Source organism: Carcharodon carcharias, chromosome 6 (genome assembly GCF_017639515.1).
Source record: "Carcharodon carcharias isolate sCarCar2 chromosome 6, sCarCar2.pri, whole genome shotgun sequence".
Classification (NCBI taxonomy): Eukaryota; Metazoa; Chordata; class Chondrichthyes; order Lamniformes; family Lamnidae; genus Carcharodon; species Carcharodon carcharias.
Genome location: NC_054472.1, coordinates 58,793,551 through 58,821,116, shown reverse-complemented (window position 1 = coordinate 58,821,116; position 27,566 = coordinate 58,793,551). Strand labels below are relative to the sequence as shown.

The 27,566-nt window shown below is 40.8% G+C and overlaps 1 protein-coding gene across 1 annotated transcript in view; it reads right to left on the bottom strand.

Moving 5' to 3' along the window:
• Positions 1-1,000: 1,000 nt before the first annotated feature.
• Positions 1,001-27,566, bottom strand: part of LOC121279399 (exostosin-1-like) — a 187,477-nt gene continuing 160,911 nt past the window's right edge. The window contains exons 8-11 of the mRNA XM_041190618.1: positions 24,738-24,827; positions 13,955-14,115; positions 10,616-10,787; positions 1,001-1,796 (exon numbers count right to left, since the gene is read on the bottom strand). Of these exons, the coding sequence (XP_041046552.1) occupies positions 1,611-1,796; positions 10,616-10,787; positions 13,955-14,115; positions 24,738-24,827 (609 nt within the window). The 3' untranslated portion in view covers positions 1,001-1,610. The remainder of the gene's footprint in view (positions 1,797-10,615; positions 10,788-13,954; positions 14,116-24,737; positions 24,828-27,566) is intronic.

The following is a 27,566-nucleotide window of genomic DNA, read 5'->3' as shown; positions in this document are numbered from 1 at the left end:
CAGAAAAGCAGCAGAAAATGTAGTGAAAAAACAAAAATCCATTTTACGATATTCATGTTCAATAGCACAGACATATTTAACTTGCAAAAGTTTCTAAGAATACAATTAAATTAACGAAGATATCTGTGTATCAGATGGAAGAGTCTTTGGTGATACTATCTATACAAAGGCTACTTTTGATGGAACTATAACGGTTTGAAAGCTAATGCAGTAAATCACAATATATGGCTTTGTATTCTCTCCACTCCTCCGTAGGTTTAATCCCACTAACTGTGTGTAGTTGTGTTATTCCAACCAGTAGGGAAATTTTTTTTATATATAAAGCAATGAGACACTATGAAAAACATTGGAAATATGTTAGAAAACCTCAGAAATGTACATCTTATACAAAATAATTTTTTGTTTTGCTTTACAGTTAACCATCTAATTATTCCCACGTTGCTTTTTCGATCAGTTTAGAACCGTACACTATACATAATTCTGTCAGATTAATAAATATACAAGATTATGTACATTATAACAAGGCCCATTTTTCACATCCTTAATTATGAAATGTCTAAATGTTGATTGGAGATTCAGCACGCGAGATGAACTGGGATTTCTATTAAAATAAATGAATTACAGATATAAAAACTAGGCTGAACCATTATTAACCAAAATAAAGTGATTAAAAGGCCACACTCAGCACTCCTTCAAGTCTTCAGACATTCAAGTACCTGTGAGCAAAGGCTAACATAGCCCTGCCATTTAAAAAATAGAACTTTATTTAGAAACAAGGATCTACCCCTTGCATGAGCACCATATGTGCCATTCACTTTAAAATACACACAGCCAATGTTTTAATTCCAAAGGTCAGCCCAGTGACCCTGTAAAAGCCATACAGGAAGTCATCTGTAAGGCATATTAACATGCAGGTATGTGCACATATTTCAATTAGCAATTTCTATTTGCGTGGCAGATTCCCCTGCACCCCTCCCCCCCGCCCCCTTAGCTGATGAGGATGGAGTTCCTACATACACAGTAAAGGGTTATCCTGTAGTGAGTATGGTTGTTTTTTTTTAAAAAAACTTTTGCATGCTAACAGTAAACATGGCAACCACACGCTCAGTCATGACAGCCCCAGTGCCCGTTCCTATACAAGCCTGATGGCTACCCACTCCAAACATTGTTCACTTTTCCTAATGCAAACTCAGCTTAAGTGGTATAAATTAGCCTTAAATTAAGTTTAGGCCAAAATTTAAGACACTCGATTGTGATTAACTGAATAGTGTTTCACTTTGTTCTTCACAGTGCTGATGAAATTATTTGTTCATTGATCTTCACACTTTCAATTTATGGACTTCTGATTTATGTTTCGCCTGTCAGAGTATCAGGCCTGTCACTCAGGATTGATAAACCAATAAAAAAATTAAATCCTAATGGTAATATAGATCTCAGTCAGTCAATAAGCCGACAGCCGAAACCTCTCGAGTCAGGAAAGTCTGTCGGGTGCATCAAAGGGTGATAGCCAAGAGTCACCTTGCAGAGTGTTATTTACTGAGCTCAGGATGGACATTCTGTAGGCTGGCTTTAATCATAATGCTGTCCAACAATCAATGACTGTGTGTTTGTTAGAGTCGCTCAATGTCCCGATACTTCTTTCTCAGTATGGAGACCTGGTCTTTGAAGAGAACTGGGTCAAGTCTCATCTGGGAGTGGATCAATGGCATGGATCCAAACCAACTTGCAAACGTGTTCATGCAGGTCTGCCGCTGAGCAAAGTGATCAGGATCAGCCCATCGGGAAGCTCTGGAGGACTAAAAAGTAAAAGATGAATCACATGTTTACCTGGACTCAAATGTAGGGTGTAAACTGAGTTGTCATCTACATATTACAATTAAAAAACAATATACACAATATGCATTCAGCTTGATAGAAGAGAAGAAAAGAAAAAACAGTAGGCCCATCAACATCTAAAGAGAGAAAAAGCAGGTTAATCTTTCAGGCATAGGCTCTGTCAACACATCCTTTTTATCTTTACTCCTTCCTCACAATCACTTTTCTTCTCAGACTGTTAGTATTAAAAATACATTGTTCTCCTTCATGTTTGTTTCTGTTTTCCAGCTGGGTTGGGGAATAATTTTGCTTGGTTCCATTCTTATCTTATCAGTTGAAGCCAGGAAATGATCTGCAATGGCTTCCCTTCTGGCCCCCAAACCTCTGGGTTCTATCCTAGACTTCCTCCACATATACCTGCTGCCACTGACATTATCCAGGACACGTAACGGTCCACATGTATGCTGATAATACCCAGCTTTACTTCAGCACAACCTCTATCAATCCCTCTACTGTCTCTGATTTGTCATGATGCTTGTCCAATATCCAATCCTGGATGAGCATAAATTTACTCCAACTAAGTATTGGGAAGACTATTCTCTTCGCTCTCTGCCATAAACTTCATTCCCTAGATAATGACTCCATTCCTCTCCTTCAATGTCTGAGGTAGAACCAGACTATGCCTTGGCATTCTACATGACCCTAAGATGAACGTTCATGTATCGTCTTCATCACCAAGACCGCCAACCTCCACCTCTGTACCATCGCCTGACTCTACCCTTGCATCAGCTAATCTGCTGTTGAAACACAAATCCTCTATAATTGACTATAATTCCAATGTATTCCTGTTGGGCCTCTCATCTTTCATCCTGCATAACCTTAAGCTGCCCATATTCTAAATCACACCAAATCCCATTCACCCATTACATATGTACTCGCCGACTTACACTGGTTCCCAGTTTGGCAATGCCTACATTTTAAAATTTTTATTTTTGTTTTGAAATCTCTTTATAGCTTTGCAGTTTCTATCTCTCCATCCAACTCTAGACACGAACATTCCGATGTCTGCACTGCTCCCATTTTGGACTCCTGAACATCCCCAATTTTAATCCCTTCACAAGTGGTGATGTGCTTTCATCTGTCCAGAACCTAAGCTCTGGAACTCTCTCCCTAAGCTTCTCCCAACTGTCTCATCCCCTTTATGACTTTCCTTAAAGCCTATCTCAATAGCTCCTTATATAGTTCAATGTTAAATTTTGTTTCACATAGTTACTGCGAAGCTCTTTGGGACATATTAATATATTTAAGGGGCTATATGTAAATGTGAGCTATTGTTTTTCATTCCCCATCACTGCTCTCTTCTCCTTGTTATGGCATGGCGGATGATAAGTGCTGAGCTGCTCGAATCCCAGAAGGTAACTTGAAAGAGCTGCCGCAACTGCTTTGCAATTTGTATTTTATTTTGAGATACATGCCTTGAATTGAGTAGTAATGAGTCCACCGAGGCATTAGGTTTTTTACAAAATAAAATTAAACATTAAAAGATTTTAAGCACATATACAGGTTACACATTACTACTCTAATAACTTCTAAATCCCCTACTTAATCTGACTCCCAGTTACATCTCTGTTAAGGCAACAGTAAAAACGAATAAATTTCAACAGACCCAGGCAAAGCACACAATACCCTGGACAATGATATTCAAAGTGAGTTTCTTTAGCTTCAGTTCCTGTAGACTGTAACTTGGTGCACAGAGGCTGGAGACTTTTCACACTTGTATTAGATCTTAGAATGCCTTCCTCCTTACACATAGCCTCATCTCCTTTATACATGTTTCTCCCTTTTTAATGTAAATTCCATTGTTCCAATATGTCTTTGCAACTACTTTTTCCATATATAAACTTTCACAGTACTCATTATATCAGTAACCTTTGCGAAAAATAAACACACTATTTGGCTTAGTTTCTTATGGCTAGGTGTAACGCCTTATCATCTCTTTGAAATTGAAACTAACCTAATTCATCTAAAAATGCAAATGTTCCTCACACCTCACATTCTAAAACTTCAGCCATGTTTACGTAGATAGCATTTCAAACCTAGCTTCCCTTTTGATAACTCAAAAGCTCGAGACCAGCTGCCTCCAATTCAATTAAATCTGCCCCCCCCACCACACAGATAAACTAATTCAAACCCCACTATTAACCTACCTTTACAATAAATCACAATAGTATGAAAATTATTATATTTTTCATGACAACTTGCTAAATGATCTCTAATTAAAGGACTATGCCAAAATTGTTAACTTGTATTTCATTTTTGGGTGTTGATTGACTGACTGCGGAATTTGTATTTTTTGTTTTCATTTCCTTTTTTTTAAAAATAAAGTTGTTCATCTACCATGTCAAGATTTTTACATTTTGTTCCCAATTTCCCCCTTTCTTGCTAGGAGGTAGCGAATCTAGACAGTATCAATCTGTATAACAGATTATCCCATCATAGAGGGCATCACAATCAAGCCTGATCTTGTACTCATTTCATATCCAGACATGCACTTCCCATCAGCAGTCACTGGATGAAAGCTTTAATTAGATGCCAAGAGGATGGATTTCAAGTTTCTAAAAGAGGCAGCAGAATTGCCCCTCTCATTTGTACTTCTTTGTCTTTGCGAAGTAAGCCATGCAAATAAGGAGTGTCTCAGATTCAGTCGCATATCTGTGCTGAGTTAGCTCATCTCAATTGGGGTGATGGTACAGGTGTTACAATTGGACCCGTGAGTTGCAAAGGAGTGCAGGAGGATCCAGAGAGAATTGGCCACAGTGACTTCTTCTGAACATAATGCAGTGAGGACTGATGGAAATCTATTTGTTTATGCAGGACTGGCTTGGCTCTAGATGCTTTTGCAGTTCAGTAACCAGATACAGTTACTGTTAAGATTCCCACACAAGGAAGGATCAATGACAATTCGCCAGCACAGAGACAGAGACAAAGGGCTATAAATTCATCTGTCTCAATTTCTGGTCATGGGGGTGCAGCTCATGGCATGCTTACACCTGTTCAGATTGAGGTGGGTAAATCTTAAAAGCAGGTTGTCTCATAAAGGGAAGGGAGAAACAAGGACTGATGCAATGTAAACTCTTACAAACTGAACGCTAGCGTAGACGTAGTGATGTGGTGCTGGAGGCAACAGTGGTGCAGATGAGCACTATGGACAATGCCATGGTCCTGCAGGAGACCAAGAAGCCCTCAAGGACCACTCTCAGAATGAAATGGGAGCAAGTCACCAGGAAGTGTGAACTCCCCAGAGTCTGGACTTAACTCGCAGCAATGCCACGAAGTCTAATGACCTCATCTGCATAGTCAATGTCACTGAATGCATTGTTACATGATATCTCCTAATTACAACAACCCCAGCCTCTCACACCACTCAATGTGCCATATCCCCATCATTCACCCTGCAGCACTACCAGACAGTCATGATTATGCCTAACAATTAGGTACTTCACCTCACCCTCACATACCTCCCAACACTGCCAGCCTCACACCCACCTCCCACTGTCTGCACATACCTCCAACTATTTTAGTAATGGCAGGCACATCTGTCAAAGGTTAAATAACTATTAAGATAAAAGCAAAATAACGCGGATGCTGGAAATCTAGAACAAAAACACCTAGAAAAACTTAGCAGGTCTGACAGCATCTGCAGAGAGGGATACAGTTATTGTTTCGAGTCCATATGACCCTTCATCAGAATTAAGACATATAGAAATGAGATGAAATATAAGCTGGTAGAAGGGGGTGGGACAAGACATCTTTGGCAGTCTCTTCTTGGCCTCCACGTATCACTGGCCCCCAATTGAGCTCTCCTGTCCCACCACCTTCTACCAACTTATATTTCATCTCATTTCTATATGTCTTATTTCTGATGAAGCGTCATACGGACTCGAAACGTCAACTTTATCCCTCTCTGCAGATGCTATCAGACCTGAGTTTTTCCAGGTATTTTTGTTTTTGTGTTAAATAACTATTGGCATTCTGCCCTTTTTCTTGCAGGGCAAGGTGGCACACAATAGAAAGGAGCTCAGCAGAAATAGGGGGTTGGGGGGAGCAAGTGGAAACAAGGATACCTGCATTTCCTAAGCCCAAAAGAGATGACTCTCAACATCAAATAAAGCAAATATAGAAATAGGAGGATCGTGCATATGAATGTATGGTTGAAGAGATGATGCAGGAGGGGGTACTTTAGATTGCTGGAACATTGGGACCAGCTCTGGGGAGATGGGACCTGTATAGGCCAGAAAGGTTGTACCCAACTAGAGCCAGGACCAATTACCTTGCAGAAGTACTCTTCTGGAGGGATATAACTAATTCGGCAGGTATGGGGGAACTAAGAGCTAATGTACACAAAGAATTGGGAGCGGCAGCACTAAAGCAGGAAATAGGAAGGTATTAGTTGGGGGTCAGAGTAATGATGTCTAAATTGAGGTTACAGTCCATGTATATGAACATTTGGAGTGTGGTAAATGAGGTTGGTGAGCTACACGTGCACATGGCCGCGTGGAAATATGATGCAACGATAATGGAAACCTGGCTCAAAGGACAGGATTGGGTACTAAATATTCCTGAATACAAGGTGCTCAGGAAAGATTGGGAATGACAGGAAGATGGAGAGGTATCAGTATTGATTACCCAGAGCACTACAGTGGAGAGAGGGGATGTCCTATAGGGGTCAAGGATAGAGTCTATCTGGTTAAGAGCTAAGAAACAATAGGGCTGACATTACACCACTGGGTGCGTTCTATAGGCCATCAATTAGTGTGGAAGATATAGAGAAACAAATTTGCGAGGAAATTACAGAGAAGTGCAGGAATTGTAGAGTTGTTAGAATGGGGGACTTTAATTATCTGAATATAGACTGGGGTAATAGTAGTGCAAAGGGCAGAGAGGGTCAAGAGTTCCTAGAGTGTGTCCAGGAGATCTTTCTACAGCAGCATGTTTCCAGTCCAACGAGAAAGGAGGCATTACTGAATCTGTTTCTTGGGAAACGAGGTGGGTCAAGTGGATTAAGTGTCAGCAGGGGAACATTTAGGGGACAGTGATTATAGTATTATAACGTTTAGGTTGGCTATGGAAAAGGACAAGGAGCAATCCAGAGTAAGAATAGTTGAGGGAGGGCCAACTTCAATGGGTGAGAATGGGTCTAGATCAAGTAAACTTGAATCAAAGATTGGCAGGCAAAACTAATTGAACAACAGGTTGCCTTTAAAGGTACAGTCCCACAAGGGGCAAAAGTAGGGCAAAAAAAAAAACCCAGAACTCACTTGGATGATGAAAGAGATAGAGTAAGATGGAGCAGAAAAAGGATGCATATGACAGATGTCAGGTGGATAATACAACTGAGAACCAGAATTGATATAGAAGGCTCAGAAGGGAATTGGAAAAAAAATGAGAAGCAAAGAGTATGAGAAGAGACTGGCAGCTAACATATAAGGGAATCCAAAAGTTTTCTCATAGACATCTAAATAGTAAAAGGCAGGGAGTGGCACTAGATAAGTTGTTGCAGAGAGCTGGCGCAGACACGACAGGCCAAATGGTCTCCTTTTGTGCTGTAACCATTCTATGGCTCTATCACGGTGCTGGTTGTGACAGGCCTTCAATTTCGCCGAGAACTAATCGCAACTTCCAGCCTTATGCTCCTCAGCTTCCAGCACATTCTCATCCTACTGTCTGGCATGCTAAGCAAGCTGATGGTGTTGTTCTGGGTTGCTTGCCTCCCATCCCACCCTCCCCATTCTGAGTTCCTGCTTTCAGATACGCAAGAGCTGCTGCTTTCATAGCCACAGGAGCCCAAGGAAAAAAGGAGGGAACAACAGCACTGCATTGAAGAGGCCCCATCACTTGATCTGATACTTACAGCCACCAGCTCAGACATTGGTACTCCATTTACCTTGGAGGCTAGTATAGAGCTGAAATCAGCACACTGTAGTCAATGAGCAGCAGTGGGCTGGAGCCAGGCCAGTCGTAAAGGATGGTTTATTTACCAGCCCACCAGAGTGCAAGGTGGCAGACAAGTACTGCTGCACAGAACTCAGATGAGGACATTAATGGGGCAGCATACAGGAGCACGCCAAATGGACATGCACATCAAGATGTTGAAGGCATTGACAACCTCTGTCATTGTCAAGGAGCATGGAGGAGTCTGCTTCCAGTTTGGCAGAGGGTATGACGTGGATCTTGCCCTCTCTCCAGCCTGTGCTCATTTCCCCTACAATGCTACAGACTCAGCGATACTGCCATTACTGCTCCCATACCTGCTGTTGCAGCCTTTGTATGGACATGCCACCTAACGTTCTGCCATCCCTGTGCAGATGAAACAACATTCTTTGAGAAATGCATTAAAACACCTCCAAAAACACTTGAGTGCTATCAGACACTTTCCAATAGAAGCTGTTCCATAAATTTTACTCATCTACAATCAGGTTGCCTGGGTCTTTAAGAAATGCTACTCCAGGGTCCATCTTGCTGTGGACAAAGCAGGCATTTCCAGGACCTGTGTTGTCCAATTTTGCATCACAGCATTTCCTGTGATGTCAGGATATTGCTGCTTCCAGGTGTTACTAGTGTGTGGCAATATCAAAGATAAATGCTGCGCCAGCTGTGCGAGTAGTGGCCTGTGGTGCCACTTGCCCCCAAGGAATCAAGGTAAGTCTGCATAGCGAGAAATGGCGCTTCTCGAATTAATTTTATGGTCATTATCTTTAGGAGAGAAGACAATTGACAATATTAAAAAAAACATTGAATTCAAAACACTTTGAAGGAGTAACATGCTCAGTGAAGCCTGTAGATGTACTGCACTTGGATTTCCAGAAGGCATTTGATAAGGTGCCACATCAAACATTATTACGGAAAATAAAAGCGCATGGTATAGGGGGTAACATATTAGCCTGAATAGAAGATTGGCTGGCTGGCAAAAAGTAGAGAGTGTGCATAAATGGGTCTTTTTTCTGACTGGCAGGATGTGACGAGTGGCGTCCCAGAAGGGTCTGTACTGGGGCCTCAACTTTTTACAATTTACATCAATGACATAGGAGACTGAAGACATGGTAGCTAAATTTGCAGATGATACAAAGATAGGTAGGAAAGTATATTGTGAAGAGGACATGAGGAGGTTGCAGATGGATATAGATAGATTGAGTGGGTAAGCAAAGATCTGGCAAATAGAGTTTAATGTGGGAAAATGTGAAGTTGTTCACTTTGGCAGGAAGAACAAAAAAGCAGAGTATTACTTAAACGGAGAATGGCTGCATAATTTGGAGGTGCGGTGGTGGGGGGATCTAGATGTTCTAGTACATGAGTCACAAAAAATTAGTATGCAGGTACAGCAAGTAATTAAGAAGGCTAATGGAATGCTATCCTTTATTACAAGAGGGATTGAACATAAAAGGGTGTTATATGCTTCAGTTATACAAGGCATTGGTGAGACCGCACCTTGAATAGTGTGCGCAGTTTTGGTCTCCTTATTTAAGGCAGGATGTAAATGCATTGGAAGTGGTTCAAAGGGGGTTTACTAGCTTGATACCTGGAATGAGTGGGTTGTCTTATGAGGAAAGGCTGGACAGACTGGGCTTGTTTCCACTGGAGTTTAGAAGAGCGAGGGGTGATTTGATTGAGGTATACAAGATCCTGAATGGCCTTGGCAAGGTAGATGTCGAAGGATATTTCCTCTTCTGGGTGAGTCCAGAACTAGGGGGCGCTGTTCTAAAATTAAGGGTCACCCTTTTAGGACAGAAATGAGGAGAATTTTTTTCTCTGAGGGTTGTGCGACTTTGGAACACTGCCTCAGAAGGTGGTGGAGGCGGGGTCATTGAATATTTTTAAGACAGAGGTAGATTGATTCCCTTGCCTAACAAGAATCTAAGGTTATCGGCTTTAGATGGGAACGTGGAAATTGAAACACAAGGGGATCAGCATGATCTCATTGAATGGCAGAGCAGGTTTGAGGGGCCGAATTGTTTACTCCTGTTCCTATTTCTTATGTTCTTATTTTTCACAAAAGCCACAAACTTGGGTTTTATTTTATAATATCCATCCAACGTGTCACCTGTGGCTCAGTGGGTAGCCCTCTCACCTCCAGGTCACAATCCCACTCCAGGGCTCGAGTGCAAAAGTCAAGGCTAATACTTTAATGCAATATTGAGGGAGCGCTGCGCTTTTGGATCAGGCCAACCTGCCTGATCAGGTCGATATAAAAGATCCCTTAGTACTATTTCAAAGAAGAGCAAGGGAATTATCCCTGGCAACCTGGTCAATGTTCATCTCTCAACATCGCAAAGAGAGATTGTCTGGTTATCATCACATTACTGTTTGCGGAAGTTTGTTGTGCACATATAGGTAGCCGCATATCCTACATTACCATAGTTACTAAACTTCAAAAGTACTTCATTGGCTGTGAAGCACTTTGAGACATCTGGTGTTCAAGGATGCTCCATTGTTGAATACATTTAAGGCTAGGCTAGGTAGATTTTTGGTTTCTCAGGGAAGCAAGGGACATGGGGAGAGGGCAGGAAAGTGGAATTGAAGCCCAAGATCAGCCATGATCATACTGAATGGCAGAGCAGGCTTGACAGGCTAAATGGTCTACTCCTGCCCCTATTTCTTGTGTTCTTCTGAAAAGCACTATATAAATGCAAGTCTTTCTTTCAACCTCTAAACCTAGGTATTGCATCAGGCTTGAAGTTCAACAAATCCAACTCTGAGACCATAAAATCCATGATGCCTGAATTCTTTCTCACAATTATATTACCTGTTGCATCATTGTTTCTTTATACTGCTTTTTCTGAGTGACTTTAACAGGAGGCAGCTTGGTAACAGCTGAAACCAAGAAGTTCATTAGGATGTCTTCACAGTTGGCCAGTTGGTCCACCATGTTTTTTATACTGGAAGGCAGGTAATATGTATACAGGTAGTGGTAGTACCTACAACAATAAAAGCATATGCCATGGAATTAATCATAAATATCTAAAATCCATACAATTACTTTTAAAACTTTACAACTGTGAACATCTTGTTTCTTTTTTATATAAAGAAGTAAAATGCTTCATAATTCATGTACTTTTCTTAAGTACAACTTGATAATCTGGCTGAACTGCAAAATTAATTGGTGAAAAGGGAGCATATTCAAGACCAGTGCAAGAGGTCCATAATCATCGATAAAATTGTGTTAGAGCAATTTCACCGACACTAGGTTGCTTAGTTAAGAACTATTTAAGCAGAAAAATCATTGAAAGAAAACATCAAAGTTACTCATGGGTTAGAGGGAGGAAGAGGCAAGAGAAGGGGTGAATGGTGAAAAAAATTAATGATAACTTAGTTGCTCATAAAGTTTAAGACTGAAATGTTTTTACCAAAGTGTAGAATTTAAAAGTGCAAAGCAGAAACCAATCTGAGTAACATTGTCACTGGATAATTCACAAGTGTAGAAGAGAAACATGAAATTCATGTGTGGTTAACTATAAGTTCATTGTTAAGAAATTGATTTAGTTAATAGGAAATTGCAATAGAATTTCAAAACTCTACCTCTTAAGTAGACTTGCAATAGAAGTTTTCATTTAAAAAAAATACTTAATTTGAAATGTGAGCTACGAGACAGAAGTTATATTTTAACTTGAATTCTCATCAATACACTAGCTGAAAGTGACACAAGAATGTCATTTGATTTAAAGTGTAACTGTAATGCTAACCCGAAGCTCTGCAGAGTAACAGAAAGTCAGCACAAATGTTGCCCAACTATAATAAATCCTACATATGCTTATTTATACTACCGTCATACAGACATGGGGATTTGCAATGCTTATTTAACACTGACAAAATCAGTGGGAACTTGCTAGCTGCTGCATTCAACATTTAGATTTGTGATGCACATACACTGGTTAACAAAAACAACCAAAATCTTGTCTTTCATCATAAAAGGCACTATAGAAATCAAGCAGTATCAAGACTTGGTTGCAGCTTGCATTTGTGATTATAGCCCAGGTCTTGTATTAGTCCCATCTGTAACGGAGCATTGAGGTGGATATCATTACAGACCCCCACCACTTCAGCCATTCCCGTTTACCCTGGACAGCTGCCTATAGTGGGCAAACCATTTCTCATTATGATTCTTGTCAATTACAAAGGCACGGCATAAACCATATTAAGTGTACTGGCTATCTTGAACCAGCAACTGTTTGCACCTTGTTAAAGTGTGATCGCCTGCCATTAAGGGCTGTTTGTGAATTTGTCTGCTGTTACAGTGGGCATTTGATCTATTCCCTAAACCTAAAGTATTGCAAGTGAAAGCAACAGGCATATTTAAAAGAACAATCTCCAGTTCATTCTTTGTAATTAAGTTTATAATGATTCTGGCTCAAAAGGCAACTTTTAATGATTGATTGGTCTTAAAGAAATCAACCCCTTGTAACACTCTTTCCCTCATCAGATTTCATGGGAAAAGCCGTAAGGAATTTATATGGATTGTTATTCAAGTTTTGTCAGTTTCCCATCCATTGCCCAGCAGATTATAAAATTCTCAATTAAACTTCATTTGGTATCAAAAGGGAAGCTATGAGAAAAATATTCCGATCATTGACCTTGCAAAAAATGTAAACGTAAACTTTTCTGCTGCATCCTGTGAAGAAAACCTTCAGATCCTACAACGTCCTGATAGGGCTCCCTTTCATTGGGCAGAATTTTGCCCTTGATGGGCGCGGCGGGCGGGCCCAAATGACTCGGCGGTGGGCGGACAACCGATCGCTGCCACCGAAATGGGCCCCGTTGCCATTTTAAGTGGGCGGGCCAATTAAAGCCCGTCCAGCGGGCCATCCAACGGGAAGCACTATGCGGGCGGGGTGGGGGGGGGAGATTCCCCAACTGTCAGAGTGCGCTCTTTCACACATGCGCTTGAAAGAGCGCACATCTCCCTGAGGCAAAGTGCTGCCTCAGGGAGATCGCTGAAAGGCTGGCAAATGTAAAAAAATAGAGCAATTAAAAATCCATTAAATGAAAATGTCAGACGAGATGGGACCTGTTAATAATATTAACAAAAACTATATTAAATGTTTTTAAAACCTATATCAAACCTCATCCCGCCACTGGATCGGTTTGTAAAAAAAAAATCACCTACCCTCCTGCCCGTTGGGCCCGTACGCCGAGCCGAAGTTTGCACGGGCCCCTCAAAATCGTCGACAATTGGCAAGTTAAGGGCCTTAATGAGGCCTTTAATTAACAGCGGGCGCGCGACCCGCTGCTGTGCGCGCCCGCCAACCGAAATATCACGATGCCGCATGCTGACGCCGGAACGCTCGCACAACATTTTAAGCATTGGCGTGCAGGCTCCACCACCTGCACGCCAGCCAGAAGATTCTGCCCATTATCTCTGGTTTGAGCAAAGGGCAATTTATAGCTTCCAGTTTTTATGTATAAAATATTGACTTTAAAATTTATTAAGACTAGTTACGTGTCCTACAGTATTTGATTCCAACACCTTTCCAGATTGTGCATTCCAGATCATAAAATAATATCTCCTTACTTCTCCTCTAGTTCTTTTGTAAAGGGTTTTAAATTTATGACCCTTTAGTTACCGATCCACATTATTAAAACTTAATTTTGAGTATCTCCGTTAGGTCTTCCCTTAACATTTTCCATTCTGAAGAGAACAGTTTCAGCTTATCCAACCTCTTCGTATAACTGAAGTCTCTTATTTTGGTAAACTTCCTCTCTACTCTCTCCAAGGCTTTGACATCCTTCCTAAAGGGTAGTGCGCCAAGAATCGTACACAATACTTCAGCTGAGTCTGAACTGAGATTTGTAAAGGTTCAGCGTGATTTCTTTGGTTTTGTATTCAATGGCACTATTAAAAAATCCATGCATCTCCTGTGCTTCCTTAACTGCTTATCAACTTGCCATGCAACCTTCAAAGAATTATGAATATATGACTATGTGCATTAAAAGTAAGATATAAAACACTGTACCACAGATTAGTTGGATAATGACTTGCTGGATTCCCCAAATGGTAGAATTCAGCTTTGTGGAACAACATACAAATGTTTATTGTATAAGAGAGGGAGTTTGTAAGCAATATTTTGCTGCCTGCCTATGTACATACCTGTGGTAGATAGCAGCGCCTGTTAGGACCATGGAGTAATCATTGGTCCATTTAGATGTGTACCCCCATCTTTCCTTTGTGCTGTCCCAGAAATGACTGCGAGCTGGGTATCCTACAATTCTCTCAGGGAAGCTTTGCCACACGATGAAGGCAAAATCCACCTAAAAAGATGAAGCCAAAGTCAATTTATTAAAAATTAAGATTAATCAACCTTCATAATAATGATAGAAGAGAAAATGCTAAATTCATGTGCAAGTGGTTCATGAGGGCTATAATCTTTGTTTTTAAAAACTGTGAAATAGACAAAGACAACTGTCACTTAGCAGAGGCGTTAAGATAAAAAAAAAATTCAACTCCCAGGGAAATAAATCTGTAGAACATACTTCAACAGTTTTTTTTCCTAAACTATAAGCGATGTCAAAATTTAGGTGAAGTATCTTCTCTTCTAAGGTTGAATAACTTATCAATCTATTTCTGCAAAACCTGTTCTCTTATGATATATGGAGGGGATTGGATGACATTTGATAGTTAATATTTTCAAGATGTAGTGCAAATACAAAACTTTTGAAGCACAACTGTAAACCTGAATTATATAAAATAACATAACAGAGTACAAAGCATGGGGCATTTATTCAGGTTTCCTTGAACTACAGTAATGCTTATTTTTAACCGCTCCAACATAGATGAGTAGAACAGGCCTGTCTTTGGAGAAGTTTAGAAGAATAAGAAGTGATTTCATTGAAACACAGAATTCTTAAGACTGCAGGCTGCAGATTCTCAGAGGTTGCTTCCTCTGGCTAGAAAGCCTAGACCTAGGAGGTCATAGTCTCAGGATAAAAGGTCATCCGTTTAGAATTGAGATAAGGAGAAATTACATCACTCAGAGGGTTGTAATCTTTGAAATTCTCCACTCCAAATGGCTGTGGACGCTCAGTCATTGAGTATATTCAAGGCTGAGGTCGACAGATTTTTAAGGCACTAAGGGAATCAAGGGATGATGAGGGTAGTGTAGGAAAATGAAGTTGATGTAGAAGTTAAGCCATGATTTTTTTGAATGGCAGAGAAAACAGTGTCGTAAGGCATACTGCTGCTCCTATTTACGTACTTACGTAAGATTTAAGGCAAGGTTTCACAGAATGATGTGGGAGACCGTTTTGTTTCATGATGTTCTAGGTCAAAAACATTAAGGGCTTAAGTCCAGATTAGAAATATATCCACAATCCCTGTTCAAAAACAATGTGGGATACCTATGGCAATTAAAAAAAAAACGAGTTCGAGGAGCTCCTGAATTTCTTTGTTGCCTCCCTTTACCTAGCCCTAAATTCTTCTAAGGCTGCTTCTTACCTCAACCTTGACTTTTTATCTCTCTTGTTTCTCTCCCACCTCCTCTGATGCTCTCTCTGAGCTCATCTTATCCATGAGACCCATCTCCTGCTCTCTTGACCCTATTTCCACTAAACCACTGACCAACTAGCTTCTCTTCCTGGCTCGCAACGCTAAATGACACTTAACAGTTTATTATCTGACTCTGTTCCTCTCTCAACTCTGCCGTCTTCACCCCTTTTCCCACAAAAACAATCTCTGACCATTCCATTCTAGCAAACTATCATCCTATTGCCAACCTCCCAATCCTCTCCAAAGGCCTTGGATATGTGGTTGCCTCCCAAATTAGAGTCCATCGTTCCTGGGATTTCATGTTTATATCCCTCCAAACAGGCTTTCACCTATCACAGTATTGAAATGGCTCTTTATCAAATTTACAATCGATACCCTGTGTGACTGTACAAAGGCAAACTATCCTTCCTCATCCTTTTTGACCTGTCTGCAGCCTTTTACACAGCTGATCACACTATTCTTCTCCAGTACCTCTCCACCATCGTCCAGCTGGGTGGGACTGCACTCACCTGGTTCTATTCTTATTTATCCAATCGTAGCCAGAGAATCTCCATTGTGGATCTCTTCCCATTCTTGCATAGTTACCTCTGGTGTCCTCCAAGGGTCTATTTTTGACCCCCTCCTATTTCTTATCCACAGGACGCCCCTCGACAATATCATCAGAAGATGTCAGTTTCCATATATACACTGACGTGCTCACTTTACCTTTATCAGTTTTACCTTGTGATCCCTCCACTGTCTCTAAATTGTCAGACAAGTCTGACATTGAGTATTGGATGAGCAGAAATTTCCTCCAATTAAATATTGGGAAGACAGAAGCTGTGAACTTTGGACCCTGCCACTAACTCCATTCCTCTCTCTGGCAATATGTCTGAAGCTGAACCAGACTATTTCAAACCTGGGGTCATTTTGACCCCGAGATGGGTTTTCAAGCAAATATCCATGCTGTCACCAAGAGTGCCTGTTTTCACCTCTGTAACATTGCCTGACTCCGCCCTGTCTTAGCTTTACTGCTATTGAAACTCTCGTCTTTGTTACCTCCAGAATTTACTATTCCAATGTACTCCTGGAAGCCATCCCACATTCTACCCTTGTAAGCTTGAGGACATCCAAAGGTCTGCTGCCCATTTCCTAACTTGCACCAAATTCCATTCACCCATCACCCCAGTGCTCGCTGACCTACACTGGCTCCGGGTTAAGCAATGCCTTGATTTTTAAAATTCTCATCCTAGTTTTTAAATCCCTCTAAGGCTTGGTCCCTCCATACCTCTGTAATCTCTTCCAGCCCTAAAACCTTCTGAGATATCTGTGCTCCTCTAATTCCAGCCTCTTCAGCAACCAGATTTTAATCGCTCTATTACTGGTGGCTGCACCTTCAGGTGCCTATGCTCTAAGCTCTGAAATTCACTTTCTAAACCTTCCCATTTCTCTAACTTGCTTTCCCCTCCCTACTCCTTAAACCCTAACTCTAACCAAGCATTTTGTCATTTGCCCTACTGTCCCCTTGTGTCATATTTTGCTTTATAATGCCTCTGTGAAGTGCCTTGAGACTGTTCTATTAAATTAAAGGCAACATATAAATATAATTTATCAATCCTTTTATAATTCCTGACTACTGTCCTATTTTATAAAAGTACTTTTCCACGAAAAACCATTCTCAGCTAAACTATAGGGAATTTTAAAAACTACATATGGTTTATACTGGAATAGAAGATGCTGGGAGATCACTTACTGTAGTGATGCACAACTGCAGCCTCCTCACTGATATACCAAGGGCTAATAACAGTGCACTTTATTCAAACTCATTTGTGCAAATATATTTGTTAATTAAAATCCTATTACTGATCTATTGACAACATTTGTAGGATGAAATGCATACTCTTGGGCAGATTATGCAATGGTAATAAGATCATAGATATATTTGAATATAGTGTTTTATGGAAAAACTAAGTTCACAAAGCACTGTCCTGGGACAAGATATATTTCATCATTCGTAATGCATTGCACTTTAATCTAGCAATTTCAATATTTAAAACAAAAATGAATAACATGTTCAGATTTAGGATTTTAATAATAGTATTGAAATCTCATGGAAGAGCTGGGGATGTGTAAAGAAAATTGATCCTTCTGCATAATTAAAACACCAAAGTAATTAAGGACAAAATGATCAAATGATCTTATTACCACTGCATAATCTGCCCAAGAGTATGCATTTCATCCTACAAATGTTGTCAATAGATCAGTAATAGGATTTTAATTAACAATATTCCTCCCATTGCTAAAATCCAACCAATATTATCTACATAATAATGTCACTCAAATGAACTATCCTCAAAGCTATCCTGGCAGCAGACATCGTAATTAAGATAAGGGAAGATGATTACGGATTACTGATTGACTTTTTCTTGTAAATGTTTTTTAATAAAATGGTTGCTAAAATCCCAATAATTAATTACCCAGATAACTCAGTACAACTAAATTCAAATGGAAAAGTTTTCTTTTTGCATTTGACTCTGCCCTTCAAAAAGTTTTCAAAATTAATCTTCCGATGGAACACTGAACTGTAATTATCAGGAATCATGAATGTATTTTTCTGTCCCTTTTCAGGAGCTCTAAGGGCCAATTGTAATCCAACTGTTGACCAGGTGGACATTGGCACTTTGGGGAAAAAATGCGACTTTGTAGTCTGTTAGACCATTACTACAACATCACGATAGAAGTGTATTAACATGCTTGAAAACAGCTTTTTGGCTAAACCAAATACTCTTATTGGCTTTGCTTTTAAAAACAGTTTTGACAGAGTAGAAACTACAATTAAATTATTTTGTTGCACTGACTATATTACTGTGTATGATAGTCATCCACTCAGTAGAATGAAACTTGCCATAATTTTTGTTCCATCCTTTTGCCAGCAGCAATCCAGTTTGCAAACAGTCAGCTGTAGCTTTGTATTGAGCAAAAAACATGCCCAAGTTTTAAAAATAAGCATGGCAACTTCCAAAAAACAGAAGGATGGGGAGGCTGCTGGATGAACTAATGAACACATATTGCATGTTGCAATAATGGTCTAACAGACTACAAAGTCGCATTTTTCCCCCAAAGTGCCAATGTCCACCGGGTCAACAGTTGGATTATAATTCGCCCTTACAGCTCCTGAAAAGGGACAGAAAAATACATCCATGATTCCTGATAATTACAGTTCAGTGATCCACTGGTGAAAAATGTGTAGGCAGATGCAAGTGGGAGCAGGGCTGGGCTCAGCTCTGATGGCTTTCCATGATTGATAAGCTTGCTGACTCTCAGTGATTTAACTCGCGGCTTAACTTTACGCCTTTAGTGGATAGGATAGGAGTGGTGAAAACTTGAAAAAGAACACATACATAATACTGGTATAAAAACAAAAAACTATGGATGCTGGAAATCCAAAACAAAAACAGAATTATCTGGAAAAACTCGGCAGGTCTGGCATCAGCAGCGGAGAAAAAAAAAGAGTTGACGTTTCAAGTCCTCATGACTCAACATGCTGCCAGACGTGCTGAGTTTTTCCAGGTAATTCTGTTTCTGTTTTACATAATACTGGTGTGCAATTTTCCAAAATGCAAATGCTCCTTGAAAATCCATGAAACTCCTGCTTTCCGCATCACAGCATCAGAAAACACTTAGGCTGCAAAATTCAACTCATAGCACACTGGTTTTGGTGCTAGGAAAAAAATGGCGGTGGCCCGCTCCCGACGACCTTCTGACACTGTCCATGCCAATCAATATGCTGTGGAGGGCGACAGCATGGTGGTCTCGTGAGCACATTGGAAGCACTCCAAATGGACTGTGATGTTAATCAGTGCCTAATGCTGCTTTGGTACCTGACCTACCATTTTGAACATCGCTGTCATGTTAATGCCCTCCCTTAAACAAGTACATCTGAACATATGAATTAGGAGGAGTAGGCCATTCAGCCCCTCAAGCCTGCTCTGCCATTTGATAAGGCCATGGTTGATCTGGTTGTGGCTTCAACTCCACTTTCCTGTCTACTCTTTATACCTTTTGACTCACTTGTCAATCAAGAATCTATCTAACTCAGCCTTAAAAATATTAAATGGACCTGCCTGCACTGCTCTCTGGGGAAGAGAATTCCACAGATTCAAGACCCTCAGAAAATATTGCTCCTCACCTCCATCTTAAATGTGAGACCTTTTATTTTTAAACTGTGTCTCCTCATTCTCTCAGCATCCACCCGGAGGATCTTAATTGTTTCAATAAGACCACATCTCATTCTTCTAAATTTCAATGGATACAGGCCCAACCTGTCCACCCTTTCCTCATAAGATAACCTCCTCACCAGGAATCAGTTGAGTGAATCTGTTTTTAATGCAATTATATCCTTTAAGTAAGGAGACCAAAACAGTATACAGCTCTCCAGATGTGATCTCACCAATGCCCTGTACAACCGTAGCAAAACTTCCATACTTATATATTTCAAAACCCTTACAATAAACATTTCATATGCCTTCCTAATCACTTGCTGTACCTGCATATTAACTTTATGCAATTCATGTACCAGGACACCCAGATCCCTTCGTACCTCACAGTTGTGATCTCCCTCCAATTAAATAATAAACTTCTTTTGTATTCTTCTTTCCAAAATAGACAAATTCACATTTTTCCACATCATATTCCATCTGCCAAATGTGTGCCCACTCATTTAAGCCTATCTATATCAAAATAGTCGTTTGGTAGTACAGAACTTGAGTATCGCTGAAAAAGAAGCTTTTTGTCTTGCATTCATCAGGACACTTGGCAAGAATACCAATGGAGAATGCACCAAATGACCCTGCCTGCATCAATTGGTGCATTCTCCATGGCAACGCCTCTATCAGAGTCCACTTGCCAACCAATCAGCACTTTCTTCTCATAGTATAAGTTGTTCTTTTCCCCCCTATATTGGTATTCTTGCGAAGTGTCCTGATGAGTGCAAGACAAAAAGCTTCAATGTCTTTTTTGCACCTAGCTATATCTGTTTGTAACCTTTTCTGTCCTCAATACAACTTACTTTTTTACCTAACTTTGTGTTACTGCAAACCACACCTTCAGTCCCTTCATCCATGTCATTGATATAGATTGTAAATAGTTGAGGCCTAAGCATTGATTCCTGTGGCACTCCACTAGTTATAGCTTGCCAACCCATAAATGACCTATTTATCCCTACTCTTTGTTTCCTGTTAGCTAACCAATCCTCTATCCATGATAATATGCTACAACCCTATACTTAGCTGCATGAGAGATCCTCCACCAGCACTATGTAAAGACATCACAATCCAGGTCAAGTACTATTGTTATTTGAGCAGTTGATGGAAAGTCTTTCAGTCAGAAGGGAGTGATGCTGGACCTTTGGAAGGAGTGGTGTGCTTTTGAAAAACCTCAGTGCACCATTTGCTCTCAGTCATGAGGGGCTATGGTTGCAGTAATACAGGGAAATAGAACAGTGGCATCAGAGAGGAGAAGCTAACCCCTGAGGGAAGGGGATAAGAAGGCCTCTCAGCAGGTGGCCATAATCACATAGGGTCTTTGGAGAGCACTTGTCCTATCTGCATCTCAGCAAGGAGCAGTGTCTGTGGCAGCTAAACTTCAGTAAAGACATGGTTACAGAACAATGCCCCCTCTTCCAACTAGACCCAACGTTGCAGAGCAGGATGAGGATGGCATTACCAGTGGTCTCAAGGAAACCTTGGTCCACAATTTCTACACCAGTGGATCCTTCCAGGTTGGAGCTTGTGACATCGCCAACATACTTTAGTTCATCATCCATCCCTGCACTAGGAGGTCACCAAGGCTCTGTACGTCAGAAGGAAAGGCTTCACTGTCATCTCTCCAAGCAGAGAGAGGTGGACATATGGCTTTGCCAGGATAGTGGACTCCCCCATGGTGTGGGAAGCTATGGACTGCAATCGCATGGCTCTGCAGGAAACTCAATTCCATGAGGGGATGTACCACAACCACAAAGGGTTCCACTTCCTGAATGTGCATCTGGTGTGCAACCATGTTCAGACCTTCAAATTGGTGAATGCCTGCTATCCTGGCAGCAATCATGATGCTTCCATTCTCAGTCGTCTTCAGGTCACATCAAACTAAAGAGTGGCTGCTCAGTGACTACTCACTGTACACATTGCTGATGACTGCCCTCTGTCAGCCGACTACCCATGAAAGCACTCCTACAATGACAACTAAGGTTGTCATGAAGCAGATCACTGGCATCCTGAAACAATGGTTCTGCTGTCTGGACTGCTTAGGGGAGTCCTCCAGTACTTGCCAGAGCAAGTTTCCTGATTCATGGTGGTCTGCCATATCCTCCACAACCTGGCCATCATAAGGGTGCAGCCCTGCCACCAGGGCTGTAGGGACCACCTCAACAGGAAGGGAGGAGACACCTGGGAAATTAATGCTCTGGATGGGCTGTCCAGGAGCTCCAATTCCCATGGAAAATACCCAGATCACCACTGGTCCACACTTCCCCACCTTATCATCCCTCTTATAGACCATTACAGTGTCTTCTTGATCAAACTCCTGAACAATAAAACACCACAAAACAACAGTTCCATGCTAACATTATTCAACAAGGCATCCAATAATACACAAAATTCTTAACTATTCACCCTTGTGGTTGCCTTTGTTGGCCTGGTGCTGACTTTTAATGGGGGAAAGAGTGCAAATGGTCTTGCAGGACACCCTTGAGCACCCAGTTTTGCACTGCATTCCCTAGGCATGGGCAGCAGCAGTCTGGCTGAAAGGCAACATGGGTACTGGTGGAGTGGCAGTAGTGGGAACATGAACTCTGTCCCCGAGGGACCAGCAGGCTTGTCCACCATACAGCTACTGCCATTCCCCCCGGCTGATGCCTCAGCAAACTTAGCAATGTATTGGAGCACAGACACGTGGACTGCTGTGAGACACTGCATGCCCCATTGAGCACAGGTATCCATAGCCATTATGGCAGCAGTCTAAGTCTGCATGGCACCAAGTTTGGCTTGCATGAGAACAAGCAGAAATCTCATGACCTCTATCTGAGCTTCCACTGTAGTACTAGGTGACTTATGCATGTACTGCAGTGGGACAGAGACATCTGCCATCAGACGCTGCACAACAGCTGGGTCTGCCATTCTGGAAAGGTTGGGCTCCTAGCTTATTGCAAAGCCCTGTACCAAGTTGGAGTTAGATTTCTCCATGTTCCTTGACAGTGTCAACAGGCTCTGTGGCAGGTTTCCCAATGCACCAAGCATTTCTACATGTGCACCCAGCAGCCTTCTCTCCTGTAGGTTACTCCATCAAAGTCCTCATTTGCCCAAAGTCCAGTGTTGTTCAATATGCTAGCCACTGGCCACATATGGCTAATTGGGAATCCAGATATGACTAATTGCATTTTTGATAAATAACAATCAAATGAAAAATGCTGTTGGGCATGTGACCTCAACACTCATATCCACACAGCTATATATGTGAACTTTAACCTTTTTCTCCATTTTTCAGTAAAATGGCAAGACAAAAAAAGCAGTGTGCGCGAGTATTTTGACTACCCAGTGTTTTACTTTCTTGGTTACTGAATGATGGTCGATGTTTGTTAAGTAATTATGCACATGAAATATATTTACCTGCAAAGAGTGAGTGTGTGCAAGGCATTTTCTACTGAAATTACTGCATGCGGTTAAAAGCACGATGCCGTAGCCACATCTGCGGCAAATCAGTGATTTATACTGGACAGCACTGATCTAAAGTATGCACAATGCAATGCCAACTCAGGATCTGGGGTGGTGCATACAGTAGGGGGAAATTTAAGTAGCCGATCTCCCAGGTTGCTTGAGATACAGCTTGGAAGTAGTGCAACACCACCACCCCACCAACCCCATTCGATTCCTGGAATCTCCCAGTCATTCTGGGAGGGTTGGAAACCCTAATCCACACACAATTACAAGGTTCAGTTACTGATCAAAACAAGCAGCCCTTGAAACACAAAAGCGTGATAATCTTCCACTGACCACCACCAAAGAAGCATGGTTGCTCTTCACTTATGGGCTCATTTTTACCTGACCCTCTTCTTCTTCTGCTTGTGTCTCAGTCAGCACATCCTGTTTTGCCTCCACTTGGCTCTCAGTCTGTATATCATAATCATATAAGTTCATAGCACATAAGGAGATCATGGGCCAGATTTTGTCAGAGGTGGGAAGCTCAAGTTGGGAAATCTCTCAACTTGGCAGATCCGTCTCCTTTAAAAGGGTCCTCACTCGCCATATTTTCGTTAAGGAAGGTGGGGCAAGATGGAGTCAGGCCTGTCATTTTTAAACACCTCTAGAGTCAACCCGACTCATCGAAAATCCAGGCCCACATATGTGCTGGCTCTTTGCCAAAGCTATCCAAAACTATACCCATAACTAGCTTTTTCCATTTATTTTCTCCTGATTCAGATATTTTCCCACTTTTCCCTTAAAACATGCAAAGATCTCCACCTTGATTGCTCTCTGTGATAAAACATGCTCTAACAGCTCTCTACATAAAATGTTTCTCCTAATCTCATTCTGTAGGAGATCTAAAGAAAATTCTTTGAGCAGGATGTCAGTTATCAAGTACATTATCCATTTAGTGGATTTCTCCGCAAGCGTGATGCAGAATCAAAATAAATCTATAATGAATTGTTCCAAATTTGCTATCAAAACTCCACTGTGATTTAAATAAAGCTCATCTATAGTCGAGTCCACTCGTGTTTGGAGGAGAATGAACACCATAACCATAAATGGATGTATGCAACATGGCTACCTGCTGAATTTTACCACGAGTTGGTCTTTGACCCAACATATTCACTACTCTCCCTAGAAATGTATTAAATTAATACAAATGAATATAAATTATAATTCCTAAATATAACTTTAAATATAGAACATTTAACAAATTTTGTCTGTAATGACAATTTATTGCACTGGCACTCGTTTATATTGTGATGCACAAGGCACTGCAGTTGTGTGTGACAGGCGGGATGGACGGAAGGGCTCTTTCTTATCCACCATTGTTTGCATGTGCATAGGCAACAAATGTCAGCAGATAATTGTAAACATCTCAACTTAGCCTAATCCTGACCTTGTTTAACATCTGCTCAAGTGCTCTCTAGCACAGGACACCTAATAACAATCAGGAACGGGAATCTGAGCTGAATTGTTGTCTGCTTAGCCCAGCTGCACTGAAGGCCAATTGCAGCACCCCCCCATCTCCATCCTGATTGAGATCTACTAACTCTGTACAGACAGGGATCAAATCTAGCACCTTATTGAACTGCAAGACTTTCCAAACTGGACATTGCATTTACAAATTGAGCTAATAGGGAAAGCCGGTGTATATTAAATATCCTTACCTCTGTGGTAGAAAGAACAGTGTCTTCATCAAGGCTAAGTACAGCATGCGTATTGATGGCATCATATGGAAGAAAACGGCTACTCATAACCTGTACATAATGCAGAAAAAAAGCAGATAACTAATTTTGCATCTTCAAGGGTGGTAAACACAAGTCAGTGTGGTCTTACAGAAAGTCCTGATAAATGTTTGTTGCTAAATTGATATTTATCACATGCATTGGATAACATCACTGCTGAATCTACATTAACACATTCCGGCACTGATGGTTCTAATTCAAACACAGCTGTGCATTCGTCCCATATCTCCAAAAGGTACCTCCTTCACACGAAATGCAAAAACAGACTCTACAAAAAATTGCCAAATTATTCTAAACAAGAGGTAACATGCAACATTATTTGACTTAGTCACAAAATAAAGGTTCAGTAAAAGTTGGCAATTATAGGAAATTGCACATAGGACTATTGAAAGGCTTTTATGTTTCTTCTTGTTCATCCTCTTCATGGAGGAAGCCATTCAGTTCTACAAATTACAACAGTTGAATTACAATTGCTGTGTCCCATTAAGCTACATAATTTTGGGAATCTTTAAACGTTTAGCATTATTTCCAAATTTTAAAATGCATACATCAAATACAAGCAAACATTCTTTAAATTTAATTCTCCATAAAATACAGGACTCCTGGTGCAATGTGTACTGGATTGATAATAAAGTTTAGTCTTGGCAACATCCAGCTCAAATTGAGGGACAAGAGGGCCACAAATTTGGGTGTCCACCAGACATGCTGTGGTGCAAACTGGGAAATGGTTATTCCTGATATTTCGCAGGTTTTTAAAGTTATGTTTTTTTAAAATAAGAGTCTAGCCAGAAAGCTCAGTGAGTGAGGAACTCACTGTGTAATTTTCACCAACTTTCCTCAATGTGGCTCCTAAAGAAACTGACTTTTGCTGGAGTATAGTTGTTCGGTCACCAGCAACTACCCAGTTGTTGATCCTCTGATCAGGTGCATGCTTAGATGATGGGTATAAATAGGCTTATTTATACAACAAGTCTAATTCTGTTCTGTTCCATATAAAGAGTGGGAACATCCCTCATTTTCCAACTTCCTATCTGAGGAACACAGACCATTGAAGCAATTCAATTTCTGGCTATGCCAAGGTCCATTAACTCAGTTCGCTCAGTGGTGTTTTATTTTCTAGGGTTTATAATACAACACCTTTTGTCTACCAGGTCAGACTGTAAATTCTAATTAACTGTCAAGGTATCATTCAACAAAGATTTCTTTAGTGAAAAGAAGTACCACATAAAATGGTACAGTAATAAAAATACTCTAGGGTGAAAGGAAAACATGATCATTTACTTATTATAATAGAAAGCAAACAAACGAAGGACAAAAAAACTCATCTACCCATGCCATTCCTAGTAGCAGGAAGTGTGTATACTCCAGGACAAGTGGGGCTAATGTTCATTGGTTTTTTTATATATACAGAGAATATACAAGCATAATTTTTAAAGAGCGCGGGTTGGTCAAAAAGGTGCTTTGTGCTACAATAAACAAACACCTTTTGGAGTGTCCCAGGCCACTTCACAGGAATGATCGTCAAACAAAATCTGACACAACTGATGTTGGGGACAAGGTAAGGGAGAACTGTTGAAATCCCTGTTCCCTTCCCAACTATTCGCAATTGGTTAGCTTTTGAGAGGAAGATGTGCGTGTGTTTTTTTAAACCCGAGTGTGTGAACAATTTGAAGAACCAGCAGCAATCTTTTTTGATTGTTTATTTACACACTGACCCTGAAATCTAAAGCTACGGCACTCACTCAGTCACACAACCACACAGATACACTCAAGGAAAGTACAGCTGAAGAGAATAGTGCACTTTTCCAGGTTGTAAGCAAAAGAATAGTTCATAATTCACATGATTGACTTGCTCTCGAAAACACACGGTGCAGGCCTGATGCAGAAGACGTTTTCAATCCTGAAGGGTGGTTTAGATAAATTCAAAAGCTGAAGTCGTATGCCAAAGTCATTTCAGGATTCTCACAAAAAGATGGACTTTCTGCAGGTCACAAAGTTGGTTGCTTGCAGTCTCACTACTAGGAGGTCAGATTCATGTATTGGTACACCCGAAAAGGAACAGGTTTGGAGGCCTTGTCATGTTATGGCCTCAGGTTCTTTTAGGGCATAGGTGTTACTGCTGTTTCTGCTACTGCTCCTACTTTCTGCAGTGAGCATTTTAAAGATTATAAAGGGACAAACATGGCTGCATTACCATGTGATGCCTCACAATGGCAGTACCTCTTCCAAATATGGTGGATGTTTTAGGTTGGTTAGCCATATTTTGGTTGATTGTTTTAAGACACATCCTGAGGGGGGAGTTAAGATGATCACCTTCATTGTTTCAAAAACAAAAATCCATTCAATTCAGGAATGTCTCTTAATGGTCTCAGGATATGTGTAGTTAACACCTTTTGTTTCTGATAAACAGTGAGGCAGCTAGACAGTGAAGCAATTTTTGAATACACAAACCAGGTCATCTGATGTTTGGCCAACATCTTTGCAGTACATTGGCTTTTCGTTTTTTTTAAAAAATGGCTAATTACAACGTCTACATTGAATAAAGTTTGAGGTTATGTCTTTGCTGGACATAACAAAGAGGTCACCATAATGTTGGTCAAGAGGTAGGTGTTAAGAGTCTTAAAGGAGGAGAAAAATAGAGCAGTTTAAGGGAGTGAATTCTAGAGCTTTGGGCCTGGAAGGTTGAAGGCACAGCCACCAATGGTGAGAGAAAAGAAAATCAGGGATGCCCAATAGCACAGAATTGCAAAA